We start from the raw sequence: 21,161 nt of genomic DNA on the forward strand, positions 1-21,161 counted from the left end.
CTTTCGACTGTGTTTGTTGAGTCCGTAGTCAGGTCGGGCACATGCCATTATAATTGCTAGTCCCTACTCGGACTAACAGCAAGTTACGAGTGCGACGTGCAGCATGCAACAGAAGGAAATGCAGTTGGGAAATGTGCTGGCAATGGCAGCCAGCTCTAAAGCGGGCTCAACTCATCGCGTTTTTCTGGCACGCGCTTTTGTGTGTGAGTGCACCAGGAAAGTGCGGATAAAACATTTCAACAAAAGAATAGCTGCATTTAAATTGCATTGAAATATCACCTGCTTGGAATAGATAATGCCGGTACAACATTTATGCATTCTATAACCCTTTGATCAGCTTGTGTAATTAAACACACACCGTTTGGAGTTGTCATTTGCTAAAGTTTGATTGAAGTATGTATAATCACTTAGTTTTAATTAGATTCATATTCAAAAGTAAATTAAAATATTTACAAGTGCTTCTGTTTCAATTGTGTGTTCTTCTCCGATATATCGATATTCAATCGTTCTTAATATCGATAACCAGGGATGCACTATTGTGCACCATAACTAGTAACCAACTATCATTATATATTCGATATTGAATAAATATTTTTGTAAGCATGTTAATCATACTTTAAATTGTATACTTTATAAGTATTTATAATAAATAGCTAAACATTACCAAAACTATTTACTTGCATATTGAATTGAAACTGTTTTTTAAATTGTGTATTGTGAATGAACAAGAAATAATTCATTCAATTCCATTTAGGTGGCCCAATTAGAAATGAAGTGTTTGATATGTGAGAATAAATTTGCATTTTTTAAATGGTTTTCTCTGTCTATTGCACTTCAATGTTTAAACTCGATGATAAATAGCTAAAGATTAATTGCTGTGTATGGTGATATACGATTGTAGAATTGATGCAGATAGTAACTAAAACAAACAATTCTAAATTTCTAGTCTTCATGTACAATATAAACTTTTCAAGTATGTGAACTCTTTAAAGTTCAGTGTATCTGCAGCATCTTTTGTTTTTCAACTATTTATTGAAGTTGACGTCGGTCTTCTGCACATCGCTTCCCTCCTTCTGCTGTTGTCTCAAGTGACTGCTTTATTTAGTAATTATAATTTCTTCACCACTTTTGCACACTCTGCCTCCCCTCTCTATCTATCTCTATCTGCGCCATTCTCTATCTATTTCATTTGAGTTATGTCTCCGTTGCTTGGCGCACTCGCATTCAACGTCGTTGCAGCGCGTTGCGGACTCCTAAAAGTATGCAACGCGCGTGTTTATTTACCTTTTCAAGTCGAGTATGCATGAGAATATGTGTGTGTATGTGTGTTTGTGCATGCTTGTGTGTATGGGTTTGTGTTTTTGACATAATTAAGTCAATCTTGCTGCTGTTGACGTTGCAGCATAATTGAGAGCGGCTAAGAGCGAGTGAGGAACGAACTCAGCTCAGCTCAGCTCAGCTAAACTCAACATAACTCTACTCGACTCGACTCAACTCAACTCGCCTCGTCTTGCCTGGTTGCGACTCGCCTCGTTTTGTCTATGATTCAATTATGCAACGTGCATATATGCGAAAGGTTTTGTCCCCGTCTCTGGTCCGGGTCAGAGACCAGCAAATGTTGGCGTGCCATTTTAATTGGCTAACAAAGTGCTTTAATTGGCTTTAAGCCCAGTTTGAGCAGCTCAACAAATTTTCGTTGCCTACTTTTCGGCAGCATATTCCTCCCGCTTACCCGTTTTGCATTTCGCGGTTAACTCCACATGTCATGCCACCTGCCAGCAGACTTTGCTCAAGTGCTTGGGAGTTGAATTTCATTTTTTTTCGGGATTTTTCCCGCAAACTACTTAAGCAACTGAGCGAGTGCGACGGTTCTCCCAACAGCGATGATGATTAAGCCACTGCGGAGGGATGGGGAAAGGAATGTATGGGAGAGCACCTGTAACCCGAGTGCAAGAACTCAATAGAGCGCATAATGTGTGCAAATAAAATAGGTGAGTGCATTTTCGGAATGGGCGTGGCAGCTAGTTATGCAAATGCATGCAACATGGATATGTGTGTGCCATTTAGAGCTGAGCTCAAAGTAGCTTGACTGCAACCCACACAACCGCAAGGATAAATCCTCCTCCTCTCTAGTTTGGGTTGGCAAATTGCATTTGGTTCTGCCTAAAAGCTGCCCATACAAAATTACAGAGCATGTGTGTGTGTGCATGCGACTAAAACACAAAACGAAAGCAAAACTTACTCAAATTAATTGCTTAAATATGAAAAGAACTGTTTTTCTCCCAGCCCCAAAATTGTCCAAATTTTAAAGTTCGTTTATGCGTTGCTACTTTTACTGTTTAAGATTAAGTGGTTGTTAAATGCACTGAGACTTGATTAGAGAGGCTTACACTGAAATGCTTTGGTTAACTGAAGACAACTAACTTTTGGTGATTTAAGAGTAGGTATCTTATATTTATAAATATTAAAGTATGTTATATTTATAAAAATTAAATAACAGAATTATAAACTACGAATTAATAATTGCAAGTTACAAATTAAGAGCTTATGAAATGTTGTTTTCCCTTTTTACTTTATTGAAATACTATATTAAAGTGATTTTGTACCATTAAAATGCTTTCTTACTAAACTGACATTCTTTTAAAGTTTTCTTTATTCTTTTGGATTTTTTTCGTTTTTATTTGTTGACCTTAATTATTTCTGGTAAGCTTTATAAATGAAATAATTACTTTTTATGCGCTAAAGTAGTTCGACTAACTTTCGCAGATTTCCGTTGAAATTGATTAACTTTTGGCATGTTTAAAATATAAAGTAGCGTCTGTCAATCTTGCTGCTTTAATCGACACACGCATAAACGAATTCGCATTTGAATTCGCATAAACAAGCACGAAAATCGTATTTACTGATGTTTTGCTGTATAGTTTCTGGGGCGCAAAAGTTCAAAGCGTCGACAGCTGCATACATAAAATGCAAGCAGCCACACATACACTCACACACACACACACACACGCTCAGCAGTGCACTATGGGGAATTTGACCGGATTCTTTGACATAAAGTCACAAGTGCAAATTTGTAATATTATGATATTCAGAATAGATCAAAGTGCAACATTACAGAAAAGTTAACTTAACAGTCCACTCTTTACATAACAGTCCAGCCTAAACATAACAGCTGTTAAAATCAGCTAATGCGGGCGTGATCATTGATGTTCATTTTGTTGGGCATATACCATTATTCAATTGAATATATTTATATCAGAAATAGGTTATACATTAAAATTTTAACTGGACGGTTATCTCTCATGTTTTTACTGTCTCTTAATACTAACATCTTTTTTATATTGTGCACATATTTCGTAAAATCGTTACATTAAGTAGTTCTTGTCCACGTTTATTTTTTGGGAGGAAAAAAATCAAAGTTTGTATAGAGCTAAAAAAAAAGTTGTACACATTATCTCAGTGAGTTTTTAATTTCTAATTCAGAACAACAAAAACTGGTCAAATTCCCCATAGTGCTGTGGCAGTTGGCAAAAAGTTGCAGTCAACGACACCGAGTAAAAGTTGCTGATGTTGCTGCTGTCTTATTTATTTATGTATTTTTTTTTTTTTTTTGGTTTTCTGTCAGTTGTACAGAACACACACACACACACATCAGTAGCGCATCAACAAGAGAAGAACTGAACAGAACATAACAACAACATGATCTCAGCATAAGACAAACACTAAATTAACTTATGCTGAGTAGAGCGGGAGAGAAAAATGTAAATGCCGTCAACTTTAGCCAGCTGCCGATGCAGTTGCATAAAGAACAAAAACAAAAACAAAAATAGAGGGAAACGATAGCAAGTGAGAGAGAGAGGGAGAGAGAGAGAGAAGCGGAAAACTTGCAACTGCTTTGCTTTGCTTTGCTTCAAAATTAACAAACGACGAGGTCGCGCAGTACAAAGTTAATGCCGAACAACATGGCGTATGCGTAATAAGGATGCCTTTAGGCAATTTGCATATAAGCAAATGGAAACAGAACGACGGAAAGTACATTATTCTCAGCCCCGGAGCCTGGCACTGTTTTAATTTTAAAATAAATACCAAACTAAATAAATAGCAAATGGTAAATATTTTACAAATTCACAGCACCGTTTATAAACCTGCAACAATACATATGCAAGTTGTTGTGAGCTTATTTGCAGACTACACACAATTCGCATGTAATTCACAAACGTGAAAAACTGTGTGGAAAATATTAACACGTTTCAAATGATTCTCAATGATGTGTTGATATGTTGTAAAGAGAATTCGGAGTACACTTATGTTTCTACACTTCAATAAAGTATAATAATAACTTTTCTTTTCTAATTTGAATCTTTTTGCAAATGAATACAAATTCGTTAATGTGATTTTAAATATTCATTTCTATTTTAAATAAATGTTTGTGGCTAAGACTTTGAAGAGTAATATTTAGTCAAGCAAAATATTACTCGAAACGTTTTTATTTATTTGCAATGCGGTTTTTGGCATCTGACAGAAACAAATATTCAAATAGAACGACAAAAATATGTACATGTATACAATATTATATATAGCAATGCAAAATGCCAAATGGAATTCGAGTAAAATTGGTTTTATATTGTTTTAATCGCACTGGTTTTAATACACTACTGCCGACTGCAGAGAAAATACGTATTCTGCAAGTGCTTTGAAATTTGCATTTAATATAAATAAAAATGTTATCGATGAGGTATAAAAATCTCTAAAGAGTATAAAGTTGTTGACCATTTGTTTGGTTTAGATGTTTTGCGCAAATATTTATCGATTTTGGGCGCAAAGTTAATTAAGTCACGACTCGCAAAATGTTTGGGACACTTTTATCTGCATAACTATGTGTAAATGGGTTTAGAGATACTCTGATCGATGGTGGACAGCATAAAGTTATAAGCTAAGTGAGTTATTTTTCACTGGCTTCTTTTTTGCATTTTGTTTTTCCATCCGTGTTTTTTTTGTGTTTTGTTTGGCATTCGTTCGTTGGTTGGTTGGCTGGCTTATAACGTAAGTAAACGTCATTTGCCATAACTTCAAAACTTTAAGCTCACGATGATGATGTCATTATTGTTGGGCAAAAGTCGCGACTGGTAAACTTCATCGATGTCGGGGTCTCAACAACAACAACAACTACAACAGTGAGTATCTAGCATACATAGCTGAAGTTATGGGAGCAGCTTTGACAAATTCGCTTAAAAGACAACGGCAAACAAGTTTTGAGAGCCGAACTGACAAACTGACAATGAATAGACTAAAGGAGAGAAAGAGCTAACGCTTGTAGTTTTGGTTTGAATATACCATAAATACTTTAAAGAAGTATCTTTCTTTTCTGTTTTATTAACCAACGATAGGCAGTGAACAAACACAACTCAATATGCATAAATCAGCAGCATAGCAAAGGACAATGTATACAAATTTATGCATAAATATTGGGAAAACTGGACAGAATTTTATATTATGTTGAAATAACACTTCCTACTGCTTTGGGGTATAGACAAAGTTGATTTAGGAAGTGATTTACTTTATTAAATTAGAGATATCATATTACTGAACATATCTATAACTATCAGATACTCTGTTTTTGGATTTCGGATACCTTTATCATTATTTATATTTATAATTTTAATAACATTTTAAAAGGATTATTCTTTTCTAAGTCAACCATACTTATTTGTTTTTACAACAATAGTTCATTAAACTGCAATGATTGTTAATCAATTGTCAATTGTTAAAATTGAGAATGATTTCTATTTCTTTTTATACTCGCTAACGAACTTTGTATGATATGTAACAGGCAGAAATTGGCATTTCAGACCCCATAAATTATATATATTCTTGATCAGCATCGAGCGTCTGTCCATCTTTCTGCCTGTCCGTGTGAGCACCAAGAACTCAGAGTTATATCTTAGTATTTTTGTGGTATATTATTTGACATATTTTAAGAAAATAAACTATTCATTGAACTGTATCTTTCTACCTTGTTTATTTAAATATTAATTAACTTTCAGATTAAAAATAATTTCTAAAATCCAGGAAACGTAGCACTGCTTGCAATACCGCAAAGATTGTTTTTGTTACGAGCTAGCTTCATGTAACCCTTTTCTCCCCAATTGACACCCATCGAAGTTTTGAGGATCCAGAAGTCTTTACTATAGCCCACAATGAGAACGGAATAGTTTTTAGTGTCTTTGCAAGGTTTGTTGTAGACGCCACCCGTGTACTTCTTGATTGCTTCTCTTGAGATATCAGCAGCTACGGGACCCTCGGCAACTTTCTTCTCCAAGCCAAGCTCATCGCCAGGCTTCACTTTGTAAACCTTCTTGATTTTAGCGCCAACATTCCTTCGTTGGAATCGACAATCTCCCTTAAGACCGCGATAGGGATACGACGTCTTAGTGTCAATACCTCCTATATCCAATATGCAACCGATAGCGAAAGTCGTGCCTGCTTTGCAGCAATCAACTAGATTTTGCTTCGAGAGGATGACTAATTTTCCAGTTTTTATAGTTTTTCGGCTTTCAATGACGCCAGCTGCAGCAAACGCCCACGAGTTCTTAAAGTTTCCTTGGTTCTCAACTGGAGAGACGACACCTTCATGTGTCCAGTTGATGAATGCAGGTATTTTCATATCTAGTGAGTAATTTTCCACATTCTTAAACTCATTGTTTATGTCATCTTCTTCGCCAAGAGACTCTTCGTACTCTTCGATAAAGTTATTGCGATAATTCCACTGATCTTTTCGTCTATTCTCGAAGGCCTTAAATAACTGATCATCGGACTCGTCTTTGTAGGTATCCAAATTGAAATCGTCATAGCTAAATGTTCTTGCCACAGGACAGACAACAATGCCTAAAAAGGCCGCAACTAATATTGACACCTTCATTTTATTCTTCGAATACAATTGCAGATTCTTAGAACAACAACCTCGCGGTTAAAAATTTCTTTTGCTTTGTGAATACAACCTTTAAGGTGGCCCCTTATATACACTGATTTAGACGCACAATATGCGTATATTCATCACATAAACCCTCATCGATCGGCCCGAAATACCGCAGCACTAATTAATATCACAGTTTTTTGCAAGCAACCTCAGGGTGAGTAATGGTGGTCTTTATATTTTTAAAACATTCAAAACCTAAATAAAGTACCAAAGGGTTGACAAGTGTTCTGACTTTGCTAACTTTGCATAAGTATTAAGTTTAATTGTAAATAGAAATTAGGGTTATTTTATTCATTAAATGACATTTTACATTCTTTTTCATTAAATATCTAAAAGAAAGGATTGACATTAGATGTTAAAGGGATAATAATCAGTATGTAAAGAATGCCCTGTTTGTGATGCCACAAAGATTGTTCTTGTTACGAGCAAGTCTCATGTAACCCTTTTCTCCCCATTTGGAACCCAGTGAAGTCTTAATAATCCAAAAGTCTCCCAATTTTTTAGAAGAACCATATCCCACAATGAGAACTGAAAAATCTGGACTGGCGCCACACTTGGAACTATTGAATACGCCACCTTTGTAGTTCTTAATGGCTTCCTTCGAGATGACAGCAGCAACTGGACCTCTGGCAACATTCATGGCCAACACAATTTCATCGCCAGGCAGCACTTGGAAGATTATACTAATCTTAGCACCAATGTTGGTCGCGTTATAAATACAGTTTCCATTTATGCCACGATACGGATACGATGCCTCAGTGGCGATGCCTCCCATTCTCCTTATCCAAACAAGAGCTCGTGACATGCGATTCTCCGTGGCAGTACAGCAATCAATTAGATTTTGCTTGGAGAGGACGACCATTTTCCTACTTCTAATAGACTGGCGACTTTCAACGACTCCAGCTGCAGCAAAGGCCCAGGAGTTGTTGAAGTGTCCTTGGTTCTCAACCGGAGAGACGACGCCTTTTTCTGCCCAGTTGACGTATTCCCGTATTGGTAGATACACATTATTATATAAATTGTCGGAGGATTGATATTTCACGTCTCCAAGGCCATTGTAAATGCCTGGTTGAGCACCTAGAACTGCACTGTATTCGTAATCCAACAGGTCGCTGAATTGGGTTAATCTTATCTCATAGGTTTCATGTCCAGAAAGCCAACGCTTGTTGTGGTTTTCAACAATTTTCTTATTGTCCTCAAAGATTTTCTCATGCAACTGATCTTCGGATTCATCTTTGTACGACTTGTTGAATTTTTCTTTGTAGGCATTCCACGTCAAATCGTCGTTGTTTATTTCGCTTGCCACCGTGCAGGAAACAATGGCAAAAAGGATCACAATCTTAACTGGAGCTCTCATTTTGTTGTTCGAATTTAATTGCAGATTATTAGAACCACTTTATCTGAAGACTGGTGAATACCACCTCTTAAGTCCGCACTTATATACTCTGAGTTGGAAGTCTATTTTTTTAGATTTACCACAAGTAATATCAGCCTGAGTCATTGTGGTTGATATATTTATATTTGCTTTATATTTAAAAATATTTGTACTGATTGCTGATGGTGAAATGAAAGTAAAATTCACAAAAATTAAAGCAAATTGAATAGGTACATAAAAAGAGCGGTGTTTCACATCTCTATCTGCAATGGAATCTAATTTTTGATTCAATGTGAATTTAGGCATTAAAAAAACCCTAAGCTAAGTTTTATATAAAACTAGTCAGCTGCTTTGACTATTTTGCTATCTATAATCGAAAGTGCAGTAAGATGTACAATGAGCAGTATGCAAAAACAATTTAGAAATTTAGATTAGTGTGTGCTCGACTCTAATGCCCTGTTTACAAGGGGATGCATCATTAAAAATTTCCGTTAAGTTGAATCTTCCACCACATAAAAAACACGGCTAATGGAGCCGCATCATTGATGATGAGCGTCAACAGCCGAGACGATCTAGCCATGTCCGTCTGTGTGTCTGTCCGTCCGTCCGTATGAAACACTGGATCTCAGAGACTATAAGCGATAGAGCTGTAATTTTTCTTTCGAAAGCATTTGTTTGCACGCAGATCAAGTTAGTTTCAAATTTTTGCCACGCCCACTTCCGCCCAATCAAAAAAATCAAATAACAACCTAATTTTTAAGCTAGAGTTGCGAATTATATATACAATAACAATAACTACTATAGTAGTTATGATTCCTGATGAAATTTGGTTGCTATCAGATAAAAATTGTTGAAGTTATTAAAGAAATACTTTTGTATGCCAAAAACGCCTACTTACTAGGGGTCTTAGTTGCTTAGGCTGACAATCTGGTATATTGTGCCGTCTATGGTATATTTTGAATGCGGTACTATATCGATATACCAAATATACCATTCGGTATATCATATTTTTAGTATTTTTGTAGTATATTCGGTATATTTTGAGAAAAATACCGCAAAATATATTTCTTTTATTCAAAATGGGTAGCGGGTATCTTACAGTCGAGTACACTCTTACAGTCGAGTACACTCTTACAGTCGAGTACACTCGACTGTAGCTTTCTTACTTGTTTCTATTTGCTTTGATATTCTTCATCTTCCTGCATGAGTTTGCTTACTTTTTCACCTTTGATGTGAACACTTGCATCACTAAATTGAATCATTGAATTGCATTATTGAAGCAGATGCATTTGGTCTAAATAAAGTATAAAACTGTTGTAAGACTTTCCCATTGAAAATTTGATTGCTATTGGTGTGTTTTTATAACTTTTTCGCTGGTTTAATTAGGTATATGTTAGTACTGTTCTGGTATATTTCAATATTTTGCATTTATTTGAAATATGTAGGGGATATCTCACAGTATTCACTGACAAATTAGAAAAGCCACTAAGAAAACTTTGCTTATGCAAGAAAACAAAAACCAAGAAGAGGCAAGCATTCATTTCAGGGTTGACATTGATGCAAAGATATTGCGATCGTATTTGAATCAGTGGCTACTTTTTTTTTGTTTAATATGCAGCAAAAAAACAAAAAAAAGTAATCGAAAACAAAAAGACTTTATTATTCTGCTTTTATGTTATTAGTTTTAACAATTTGTTGTTGCTCAGTTGCTTAGTTAGTAAGCAAAGAATGCCCTGTTTGTGATGCCACAAAGATTGTTCTTGTTACGAGCAAGTCTCATGTAACCCTTTTCTCCCCATTTGGAACCCAGTGAAGTCTTAATAATCCAAAAGTCTCCCAATTTCTTAGAAGAACCATATCCCACAATGAGAACTGAAAAATCTGGACTGGCGCCACACTTGGAACTATTGAATACGCCACCTTTGTAGTTCTTGATGGCTTCCTTCGAGATGACAGCAGCAACTGGACCTTCGGCAACATTCATGGCCAACACAATCTCATCGCCAGGCAGCACTTGTATGATTATTTTAATCTTAGCACCAATGTTGGTCGCGTTATAAACACAGTTTCCATTTATGCCACGATACGGATACGATGCCTCAGTGGCGATGCCTCCCATTCTCCTTATCCAAACAAGAGCGCGTGACATGCGATTCTTCGTGGCAGAACAGCAATCAATTAGATTTTGCTTGGAGAGGGCCACCATTTTCCTTTTTCTAATAGCCTGGCGACTTTCAACGACTCCAGCTGCAGCAAAGGCCCAGGAGTTGTTGAAGTGTCCTTGGTTCTCAACCGGAGAGACGACGCCTTTTTCTGTCCAGTTGACGTATGGCGGTATTGATGGATTCAAGATATTATATAAAGTGTCGGAGGATTCATATTCAACGTCTCCAGAGTCATTGTAAGTGTCGTTTTCTGCGCCTACAGCTTCATTGTACTCCTCGTCCAACATGTCGCTGAATTGGTTGATTCCCATCTCGTAAGTTTCATCACCAGACAGCCAACGCCCGTTGTGGTCATAAATGTTTTTCTTATTGTCCTTAAAGATCTTCCTATGCAACTGATCTTCGGATTCTTCCTCGTAGACCTTGTCGAATTTCACTTTGTAGGCATCCCAGGACAAATCCTCGTTGATTAATGTTCTTGCCACAGTGCAGGAAACTATTGCAAAAAGGATCACAATCTTAATTGGAGCTCTCATTTTGTTTTTCCGTGTTTTTTCAAATGCGTTCTACTGACGAGTAATAAGTTCCCGCTCTTACGTAGTCACTTTTATACTCCGATCATAAGTGAATTACCCTTATAATAATATGAGTTTAATTTCTATAAATATAAGTGAATAAGACTATCCCCTATAAACCTTAAAATACGGGCCAGAGGTCGATTGCAATCAAATTTTACCAAGTGCTCGAAATATCTTCAATTTTAGTGGAAATATTTTTGATTCACATTTCATTTTATACCAGCTACCCGAAGGGTTAAGTTATTATTTTGTAGAATTATATAGACTAAGATGGAAGAAATCGAAAAGAGCTCCACCAACAGCAGCAGTGGCGAAAAGAAACGCTTCAAGGTGAATAAGTGGAATGCGATTGCGCTTTGGGCTTGGGATATTGTTGTAGACAACTGTGCCATTTGCCGAAATCACATCATGGATTCTTGCGTCGAGTGTCAGGCGAAACAGACGCCAGAAAACAGCGAGGAGTGCATCGTGGCTTGGGGGGATTGCAATCATGCTTTCCACTACCATTGTATTTCGCTTTGGCTAAAGACGAACCAAGTGTGTCCCCTCGACAATAAGGAATGGAATTTCCAAAAGTGTGAACCTTAATCACAAATAACTGCTGCTCTCATGAAGCATGCCGAGCATTTAAATAAAATTGCTAATGACGTCAATATTCATAATACAAGATGGTTATATACTTTACTCTTGATTTAAACTACTTCCATGCAATTTACTTTACAAAAAAATATGTAAACAATAGCTGAGTCGATGTATTCATAGTCGTTCATCAGACTGAGCATGTAATTACAAGAGAGTAACTAATGAGCCCAAGAACTTCATGTATATGGATATATGGATTATCGTTTCTGTAGAAAACAAATTTTCTTAATCGGGAAGAAGGGTATTATAACTTTGAGCCTCCAGCAAATGTATGTAACCAGAATTCACTTTAGGATTTAAATCTATCCACGGCTGTCGCTGTAGAGTTTTAGTTACTTTGGTTGATATTTTGGTATATTTTGTATTCTATGGTATATTATGATCTTCGTAGTATATCGATATTCCAAAAATACTATGTGCTATACTTTTTAGTATTTTTCGGTATATTAATTTGGTATAGTTTTAGCTTTTATCATTAAAAAAAAAGAATATATGAATTTAAATTCAAAATTTTTTTTTAATTAAACAATTAAACTAAGACGATAAAGCCTTGCCCGTCTGTCTGTATGGACACTGATATTTTTAAGACTATATTAAATTTGGAGATTACGCAGAGAAAGTTTTCTGTGATTACTAGAACTCATTCAATAATGCATAGAATACAATTTTACTTTTATGATATTTATTGGATCTCTTGTTATTTAATAATAAATACATAGAATACAATTTTATTTTTGTGATAATATTTATTTTTTACTAATTTTTCGTAAAAATTAAGATTTATAATTTTTGGGTACTTTATAAATATAATCCAATTCAATATGATAGAAAATTTCTCAAAATATTGGAAAAATATATTTTCTTATTAACTGATATGGTTATTACCCAATGTCTTAAGAGATCTATAGAGTTCTCAATTCCTTACACAAGAGGAACGACTGCTTTGTTTGCGATACCGCAAAGATTATTTTTGTTACGAGCAAGTCTCATATAACCCTTCTCGCCCCATTTCGTACCTAACGGGGTTTTGAGGATCCAATAGGCTCCCACTCCCCGATCATTTCCGAAGCCCACAACGAGAACCGAAAACTCCAATCCGCCTCTGCAAGGAGTCTGGTAAACACCTCGTTTGTAGTTCTTGATCGCTGAGTACGAAATGACAGCAGAAACTGGACCGTCGACAACATTCCAGGCCAAGGCAGTCTCATTGCCACGAGGCACATTGTGGACACCGTAAATTCTAGCGCCAATGTTTTTCTTCTTGAAAGCACACTTCCTTTGCTTGGCACCACGATAACGGTACGATTTTTCAGTGTCGATGCCTCCCTGGTTCTTTATGTAATTGAAAGCATTAAAAGCATCCTTGGCATTACTGCAATCAATCAGATTTTGCTTGGAGAGGATAACCCTTCTGAGAGTCCTTAAAAAATTACGACTCTCAACGGCACCAGCTGCAGCAAAGGCCCAGGAGTTATTAAAGTTTCCTTGGTTCACAACTGGAGAGACGGCACCGTCTCGTGTCCAGTTGACAGAAAAAGGTAATCTTTGGAGGTTATATTTATTGTAGAAATCATCAATAGACTGATTTTCCTCATCCATATCCTCATCCTCATCTTCATCCTCATCCATGTCATCATCTGCGACTAAATTTTCACTGAACTCTTTGTCCAATACGTCGCTGAATTTAGTCAATCCCATTTTGTAAGTTTCATCCCCAGACTGAATTTCCTCATCCATATCTTCATCCTCATCCATGTCATCATCTGTGCCTAGAGTTTCACTGAACTCTTTGTCCAACATGTCGCTGAATTCAGTCAATCCCATTTCGTAGGTTTCATCCCCAGACTGCCAACGCTCATTGTGATCGTTAATAATTTTCAAATTCTCCTCAAAAATCATCTTACGCAACTGATCCTCCGACTCGTCCTTGTAGACCTTGTCGAATTTCATTTTGTATGCTTCCCAAATCAAATCGTCGTTGTTAAGCGTTCTTGCCACCGTGCAGGCAACAATGCCCAAGAGGGCCACGACTAATATTGTCACCTTCATTTTATAATTTGAATTCAATTGCGAATTCTTGGAAGGGATTTGCTTTGCTTACTGATGACTGCCACCTCCTAAGTGCCCCTTATATAGTACCAAATAGTGGCATGATTAATGCACTTTTTAAATATTTGGCCTAATATGGGCAATGGATAGAGTACAATATAAAACCGCAGCGGCTATAAATAAAGTAGTATACATTAATAATATAGGGGTGAGCAATATTGTTTCTTGTATTGGTAAACCACAATTAATGAAGGAATAACAATTTTTTTTTTTTTTTTTTTTTTTTTGATAATTTCTGTTTTTAAATATATAATATCAAAGATTATTAGAAAGAGGCTTTCCTTCATGGTCGAACTGTATCTGTATCTTAAGCAGTATAATTGTTTATAGATGGTTTTATTTACATTTATTAAATGATACAAATGAAAAGTTTGTACATGCCAGAAGTTATTTTACAATTCTTTCAACTCCAAAAACTATAATAATTCTAACTAGTTTAGACATTGAAGCCTATTATTATGGTATTTAACTTCAGGTAAAGTCGATATTTGAATTTTTAATTTTATGGCGAAGAAATACAATACCTTGAACTCAAATAATTGAGAAAGTCTTAGGTAAATGTCGTCAACTTTAAAAACTACAATTATTATGAGGACGCGAAAGCTATAGAATTGTCAATGTTTTCAGAGATCTTTCGATTAGAGAGCAGCGCAAAATCTTATCAATTTCTGAATGTAATTCTTTGTAATTAATCAAGTTAAGACACAAATTCCACTTTCAACGAAAATATTCAAGCACAAAAAAAATTTAGAGGGAGCATAATAAGCTTTAAGAAAATGGTAAACACAAAGCAAATCAAGCAAGAGCAAAACAGCAAAACGAAAAACGAGAAAAACAATTTTAAACCCCAACAAAAAGAATAACTATTTAACACCGCTTAATTAAGCTTAATTAGCCCAAGTCGAACTGTACCCGCATTACACACGCTTGAGCAGCATAATAATTTGGCAAGAGGGAAGCTCAGATACAGATATGTATGTTAATATTCAGAAAGCTCGCCGAGAACGACGACGACGTTATAATTAAAAATAATTTGATGACGTCACACTTGAATGTGCGAGCGAGAAAGGCTGTCAAAGCGCCTCTAACTTTGACGCGACGTCGCTGCTGCTGTCGGCGACAGCGTCGCGGCCTCTCATTTAAATTTAAGGTCAGCTGCTTTTGCTCTGCCTTGCTGTTTGCTTTCAAGCTGATGACGTCACATGCATGCACATAACTGATAAGCCCTTTTTTGCATTCAAGCTAACAGCTGTCGCTAAATGCAACAACAATAGTAGAGTCACTCAGAGAGTGCTCTCGTTCTCTCAACTACTGCCATGCCAAATTGCAAATGCCAAGAGAGAGCAAGTAAAGCGGCACTATCTGCTTGTGTGTGTGTGGATGTGTGTGACAGGTGTATTAGTATGTGGCTGGCGTGCAAAAATGTTTGCCGGCTATAAAAATATTTGCGACCGCTGAAAACAACACATGCTCTTACTAAAAGAGAGAGCAACACAAAGTAGGAGAGCGAGTGAGTGCTGTTTATTTATTGCCATTGTCGCTGAAGTTCCCTAGTAAAGACCTACATGTATGTACATAGAGTACGTGTGTGTAAGTAACAAACAGCATGTCAATAAATATTTCATTTATGACAAGTTGATATTGCCTTAAATAGTTGGGGTGGTCAATAAGTCTTTTAATCGCACGTATTTCATAATTTCGATATATAATTAAGCTTTCGCTTTGGCTTATCGACGATACACTCATACTCGATAGTTGCAATCTATCGGTTCAATGAACTTCCAATTCTAATATCCACAAAAATACTGCAAAGACTTCGATAATATCGATAACGTTATAATTGCACTTGCATCACTCATAAGAACATTTTGACAGCAATCTGATTGAAGTGTTACATTTATTTTTGAGATTCTGTTTCATATAATAACACCCTTAGTGTGCGTACATTAAACTAAAAAAAAAAAAACTTTCAAATGCAAATTATGTAGCCAACGTGTTTTACGCTTTAGTTTTGTGCTGGCATTGAATTTGTGTTTTCTATTTGCGGCTCTCTCGGACTCCAACAACAAACAAACAAATCTAGAAACAACAAAAAAAGAAAGCGTGCAAGCAAGCAGCTTGAACATGTGAGCGTGAGAGAGCAAAGCACAGTGTCTCTTGCTGCGTTTCTGTTGTTGTTTAGACTTGTTGTTTATGGCTATGGCAATGGCAACGCTAGCGGCGTCGTCGACAGCGGCAGCGACCGCGACTGCGACTGCTACGTCGACTACTAATTTCGTCGATGATGACGTGCGCCGCTTTCGTGCGAGCGCCCAACCGGCCACAACGTACAGTAATTTTTCAACAGCGAACGGAATAAGACGTCTAGACTCTATTACAACTAAAGACGAGAACTATTGAAACCTAAACATATCACGCTGACTTATAGACAAAAAGTCAAATACTATTTTTTGTGTACTTAAAACGTTCCTCAATTTTCCACAGTAATCAAAGTATCAAATCCACATATAACAAAATGTCCGGACGCCGCGTTACAATTAACACACGCGTTTCTCGCGCTTCCACATCGACACCAGTCGGTGGCGCCTCGACGTCATCGGGTGGACGCATTGGTGCCACAAGTCCCACCAGTCCCACGCGGACGACACGCCTCCAGGAGAAGGCTGAGCTGCAGCATCTGAACGACCGTCTCGCCTGCTATATTGATCGCATGCGCAATCTGGAGAACGAGAATGGCCGACTGACCCAGGAGTTGCACATTGCACAGGAGACAGTCAATCGTGAGACCTCGAACATTAAGGCGGTCTATGAAAAGGAATTGGCCGCTGCACGCAAGCTGCTCGATGAGACCGCCAAGGAGAAGGCCAAGCTGGAGATCGATATCAAGCGTTTGTGGGAGGAGAACGACGACTTGAAGCTAAGGTAAAAAACAAAAAAACCGACCAATCAACAACAACAACAAAAACCGAAACCGAAACAGAAACTCGAAGCTCACTTATCAGCTAGCAAAGCTTGCTGCCGCTCGCAATGATGTCATGTCTGTGTGTGTGTGAGTGCAAGAGAGAGACGGAGAGAGAAGCATGCTTGCTGCTGATGTCATACCGAAGTCAGTCAGCCATATGGCAGTTGCACTCTCACACGCTCTCTCTCTCTATCGCTCTCTTGCTGGGTTTTGTTTATTTTTTACATTTGAGCTTCGAGAAGCCTCCAAAAGCGAACAAGTCTAACGAGTCAAGCAAAGCGACTTTATGTGGACCTCTGGGAGTACATTAATAACTTGGTTCAATTGCCAAATACTGCTGCGCTGCTAACAAGCACAGCAAAATGTCAATAAACCGTTCCACAGTGCGTATACGCAATGGCTAAACCCTTTCAAGGTTGCAAATGAAAACAAAAGCGAATGAAAACATTTCATACATACATATCGATGTAGCTATGTTCATCTGCTTGTATATCATGATGTCATGCACTCCAAAAATAGCGCGCAACATTTTGGGTTCTGTTTGTAATGTTGTCCCATTAATGTCGACTTCCAAATGTAATACCGGTTTGTTTTATTTTATTTTTTGTGTTTTGTTTTCTCTGTGGGCCTAATAACGCAGAGCCCCCAACCACCTCGCCCATGATGTCAACAAATTAGGAATGTTGCGTATTTGTTATCATCAGGCTATATTTATTTTTTGTTTTGTGTTTTCGGTATTTATAGTGGTTAGAGAGGGTATTAAATAAAGTACGGGCAATTATATTTATTTTTTAGTAGAGATTACACATTGATATGTGATATTTGGTGCTGCTAAATGTTGAGCAAATATATCTTGGATTATTAGAATGAAGCGATAAAAGAAGAAAATGCGCTCTTTAAATTTACAGCAATAAAATTATCGGTCTATTTAGAAGCATATAAAAAAGTTTCTTCAATTATGCATACACACATTTGGAAGAATTCTGCTTTTGACCAATTATTGGGCTAGTTGCACAAAAAAAAAGTTCTTTTGATAATTAACCCACTTTGCTGCCTTCACAACAAAACAAACAAAAAGGAAAATCTTTACGAAATTAGGTCGCTTCATAGAATTATTTTTTTTTTTTTATTTATGTGCCGCTGTCATGAATGTCTGGGTGGAGAATGTGGGGGGAATTTGTCGACTCACACGCACGCCAAAGAACGGAGAATAACCTTGGAAAGTTTGTTGCTATTTCTGTACTACACAATTTATTAGCTGCAAAAATTGTAGTCGCACCTTTAATCACTTTATTTATAACTAAAATCTATTACAACACTTAAAAGAAAGACATTAAAAGAGTGTGCGAAAAATACTTGAATTTTATATTAATGAGTTGTGTAATTTGAATCATTCAATCATTAGAATGCCATAGGATTTATCAATCGCATAATAATGGCAAATAATCAATTGGAATGTTAAGCCATGCATTGTTTATAGCTGCTAAATTTAGCAATAACAAAAGCATTCTATAAACGTGCAGACCACGAGAGTTGACGACGACATTCTATTTGGTGGATATATGTAGCTGGTGGAATTTTTGTTAGTGAAATAAACAAGTTTGTTTTTAGCTCAATTGAAAATAAAACGTTTGAAGTAGCTCTGCCCATAAATTAGTTGTGTGTGAAAAAGAGAGCAAGAGAGAGAGAGAGGGAGATCGAGATAAGAAGGGAAATATTGCTTAGATAGTTTAGTATGTTGGGCAGAAAATAGCATAGCTACTTTATGCTAATGGCATTTGACGATTCCAAGGCAACAACCGAGAGAAACTCAAAAGATGAATAATACATTAGATACAATAACGAAATCAAAGATTCACTGAGAGCGTGAGAGAGTTGGCGCGTAAAGCATGACGAAGAGATCGGAAGAGACAGAGAGAGACAGAAAGAAAGAGAGCGACAGCGATCGCATGTGAATCAGTTGATGACGTCACATCCCAAGCACATGTTTGCTTGATAACAACAAAAAAAACGGGCACAATTACTAATTCCCCCTTTCGGAACATTCCATTCACAGACTCGACAAAAAGACGAAGGAAGCCACCGTCGCAGAGAACAACGCCAGTCTCTATGAATCTCGCTACAATGAAGTCAATGGCAAATACAATGCGGCACTCGGGGATCGCAAGAAGGCCGAGGATCAGCTGAGGGAATTGTCAGCCGAAAATGATCGCTTGCGTCGTCAGCTCGACGATCTGCGCAAACAACTCGAGGCCGAGACATTGGCCCGTGTCGATCTGGAGAATCAGAACCAGAGTCTGCGCGAGGAGCTGGCGTTCAAGGAGCAAGTGCACTCACAGGAGCTGACCGAGACGCGTTCGCGTCGCCAGATCGAGATCAGCGAGATCGATGGCCGCCTGACGCGTCAGTATGAGGCTAAGCTGCAGCAATCGCTGCAAGAGCTGCGCGATCAGTATGAGGCACAAATGGCGCGCAATCGCGAAGAGATCGAGCTGCTGTACGACAACGAGATACAGAACCTCAAGGCGGCCGCCAGTCGTGCCTCGCAAGGTGCGCTCCATGCCTCCGAGGAGATGCGTCTCATGCGCGTTAAGGTCGATGAGCTGCACGGCAAGCTGCATGATCTGGAGAATACCAACAATGCGCTGAATGTGAGTAACAGAGGAGAATGCCTCTCGTCTGCGTTTACTAATCCTCTGCTTCACCTTTTAGGCACGCATTCGCGAGCTGGAGAATCTCTTGGACACGGAGCGTCAACGCCACAATCAGTACATTGCTTCGTTGGAGTCTGATCTGCAGCGTTTGCGCGATGAGATGGCCCAGCAGCTGCAGGAATACCAGGACCTGATGGACATCAAGGTCTCGCTGGACTTGGAGTTGGCCGCCTACGACAAGCTGCTCGACGGCGAGGAGCGTCGCTTGAACATCACCTCACCGGGACGTCCCACCACCGATTCGGGCATTGCCAGCGGATCGGAGCACTTGACAGCCAGCGCTGGCTCCCGGTCGGGTCGTGTTACGCCCAGTGGACGTCGTTCGGCTACTCCTGGCATTTCGGGTTCGGGTGCTGTGAAGCGTCGTCGCACGGTGATCGATGAGAGCGAGGATCGCACGCTGTCCGAGTACTCGGTGAATGCGGCAGCCAAGGGTGATCTCGAGATCATTGAGGCCGATACAGCGGGTCGTTTCATCAAGCTGCACAACAAGGGCAGCGAGGAGATCCACTTGACGGGTTGGCAATTGACCCGCATCGCTGGCGATGAGGAGCTTGCCTTCAAGTTCTCGCGCGGCTCAAAGATCTCCGGGGGCGCAACGGTGACGATTTGGTCGGTGGACGCTGGCAGTGCGCACGATCCACCAAACAATCTGGTGATGAAGAAGAAGTGGCCGGTGGCCAACTCAATGCGCTCGATCCTGGCCAACGCCGACAAAGAGGTGAGAATCCTGTCGATGTACAACACATGCGGCACGTGTGACATTTGCCGCCACTGCAGACATCTCGAGTTTGTGCTCGACCAGTACGGAATCAATTGAAAGCATTTCGTTGCCATCGCCCTGATTAATCTATTTATTATCTACTCTCTAGGATGTTGCCAGCTACGACCGTGTCCGTGCAAACGTTTCCAGTCATGCATCGCGTCATCGCAGCAGCGGAACGCCCAGCACCGGGTTTGGCCTCGGTTCCGGAGCTGGCTCCACTGGCGTAAGGAGTCTCTTCTCGCTGCTCTTCTAGAGGAAGCACTTCAAGCAAACAGCTACACACAGCCACATCCACACACACATGGACACACACCCACATACTCTCATAGTCAACAATTCATAGGAAAGAATAGGATTAGCAGCTCGAAGGCAGCAGCAGATGGAAGGAAGAGGAGGAGGAGGAGAAGTGAAGACATGATACACTTTGGAATCTGCTTTTATATGCATCATCAATGCAATTTGTAATGTACAACACAATATTGTCCGATTTTACAAGACTCTTTTCAATATGCTTAAGATATGTTTGCAGCAGTTTTAATTTTGTTGTAATTTTAAATGGTAGAAATGCATTTGATAAAATAAAAAAACAAAAAACAAACACAAAATCCTACAACTCAAAACTAATATCGAAAATCGCATAATCTAAGGAGGATGAGAAGGAGAAGAAAGAGAGAGAAGAAATGCTTCTGCCTTTTGCGAACATGTCCAGAATTCAATTAATGGCTCAGGTAGCATTTTGCCAAGCAGTTTGCAAGTTTGCCAGGAGAAAACTTTGCCGGCACCCAAGGAAAATCAGCTTAACTCGCGTTTGCCAAGATTTTGCCAAGAAACTTGCCTCAGCTCCTCAACTGCTGTCGCGGAATTTGTCCTCGTC

General features: G+C 38.5%; 3 protein-coding genes across 5 annotated transcripts in view; 1 reads left to right on the plus strand and 2 right to left on the minus strand.

The window, feature by feature from the left end:
• LOC117571944 (exostosin-1) overlaps nt 1–21,161 on the minus strand; it is an 83,519-nt gene that overhangs the window by 2,439 nt on the left and 59,919 nt on the right. The window lies entirely within an intron of this gene.
• LOC117571947 (cathepsin L-like) lies at nt 10,055–11,067 on the minus strand. Its single transcript, XM_034254442.2, has one exon. It carries the CDS (start codon nt 11,050–11,052, stop codon nt 10,066–10,068), a length of 987 nt encoding a protein of 328 aa, XP_034110333.2. The 5' UTR covers nt 11,053–11,067; the 3' UTR covers nt 10,055–10,065.
• On the plus strand, nt 15,824–20,818 carry LOC117571945 (lamin-C). 3 transcript variants are annotated; one of them, XM_034254439.2, is made up of 5 exons: nt 15,824–15,971; nt 16,330–16,767; nt 18,864–19,458; nt 19,520–20,325; nt 20,394–20,818. In XM_034254439.2, the coding sequence occupies exons 2-5, from the start codon at nt 16,361–16,363 to the stop codon at nt 20,512–20,514; spliced, it is 1,929 nt and encodes a 642-aa protein (XP_034110330.1). In that variant the 5' UTR covers nt 15,824–15,971; nt 16,330–16,360; the 3' UTR covers nt 20,515–20,818. The 3 variants fall into 3 exon arrangements, with proteins under 3 accessions (XP_034110330.1, XP_034110331.1, XP_034110332.1); XM_034254440.2 differs by lacking the exon at nt 15,824–15,971 and having other exon boundaries at nt 16,175–16,767; XM_034254441.2 differs by lacking the exon at nt 15,824–15,971 and having other exon boundaries at nt 16,177–16,767; nt 19,520–20,242.

This window comes from Drosophila albomicans, chromosome 3 (assembly GCF_009650485.2).
Source record: "Drosophila albomicans strain 15112-1751.03 chromosome 3, ASM965048v2, whole genome shotgun sequence".
Classification (NCBI taxonomy): Eukaryota; Metazoa; Arthropoda; class Insecta; order Diptera; family Drosophilidae; genus Drosophila; species Drosophila albomicans.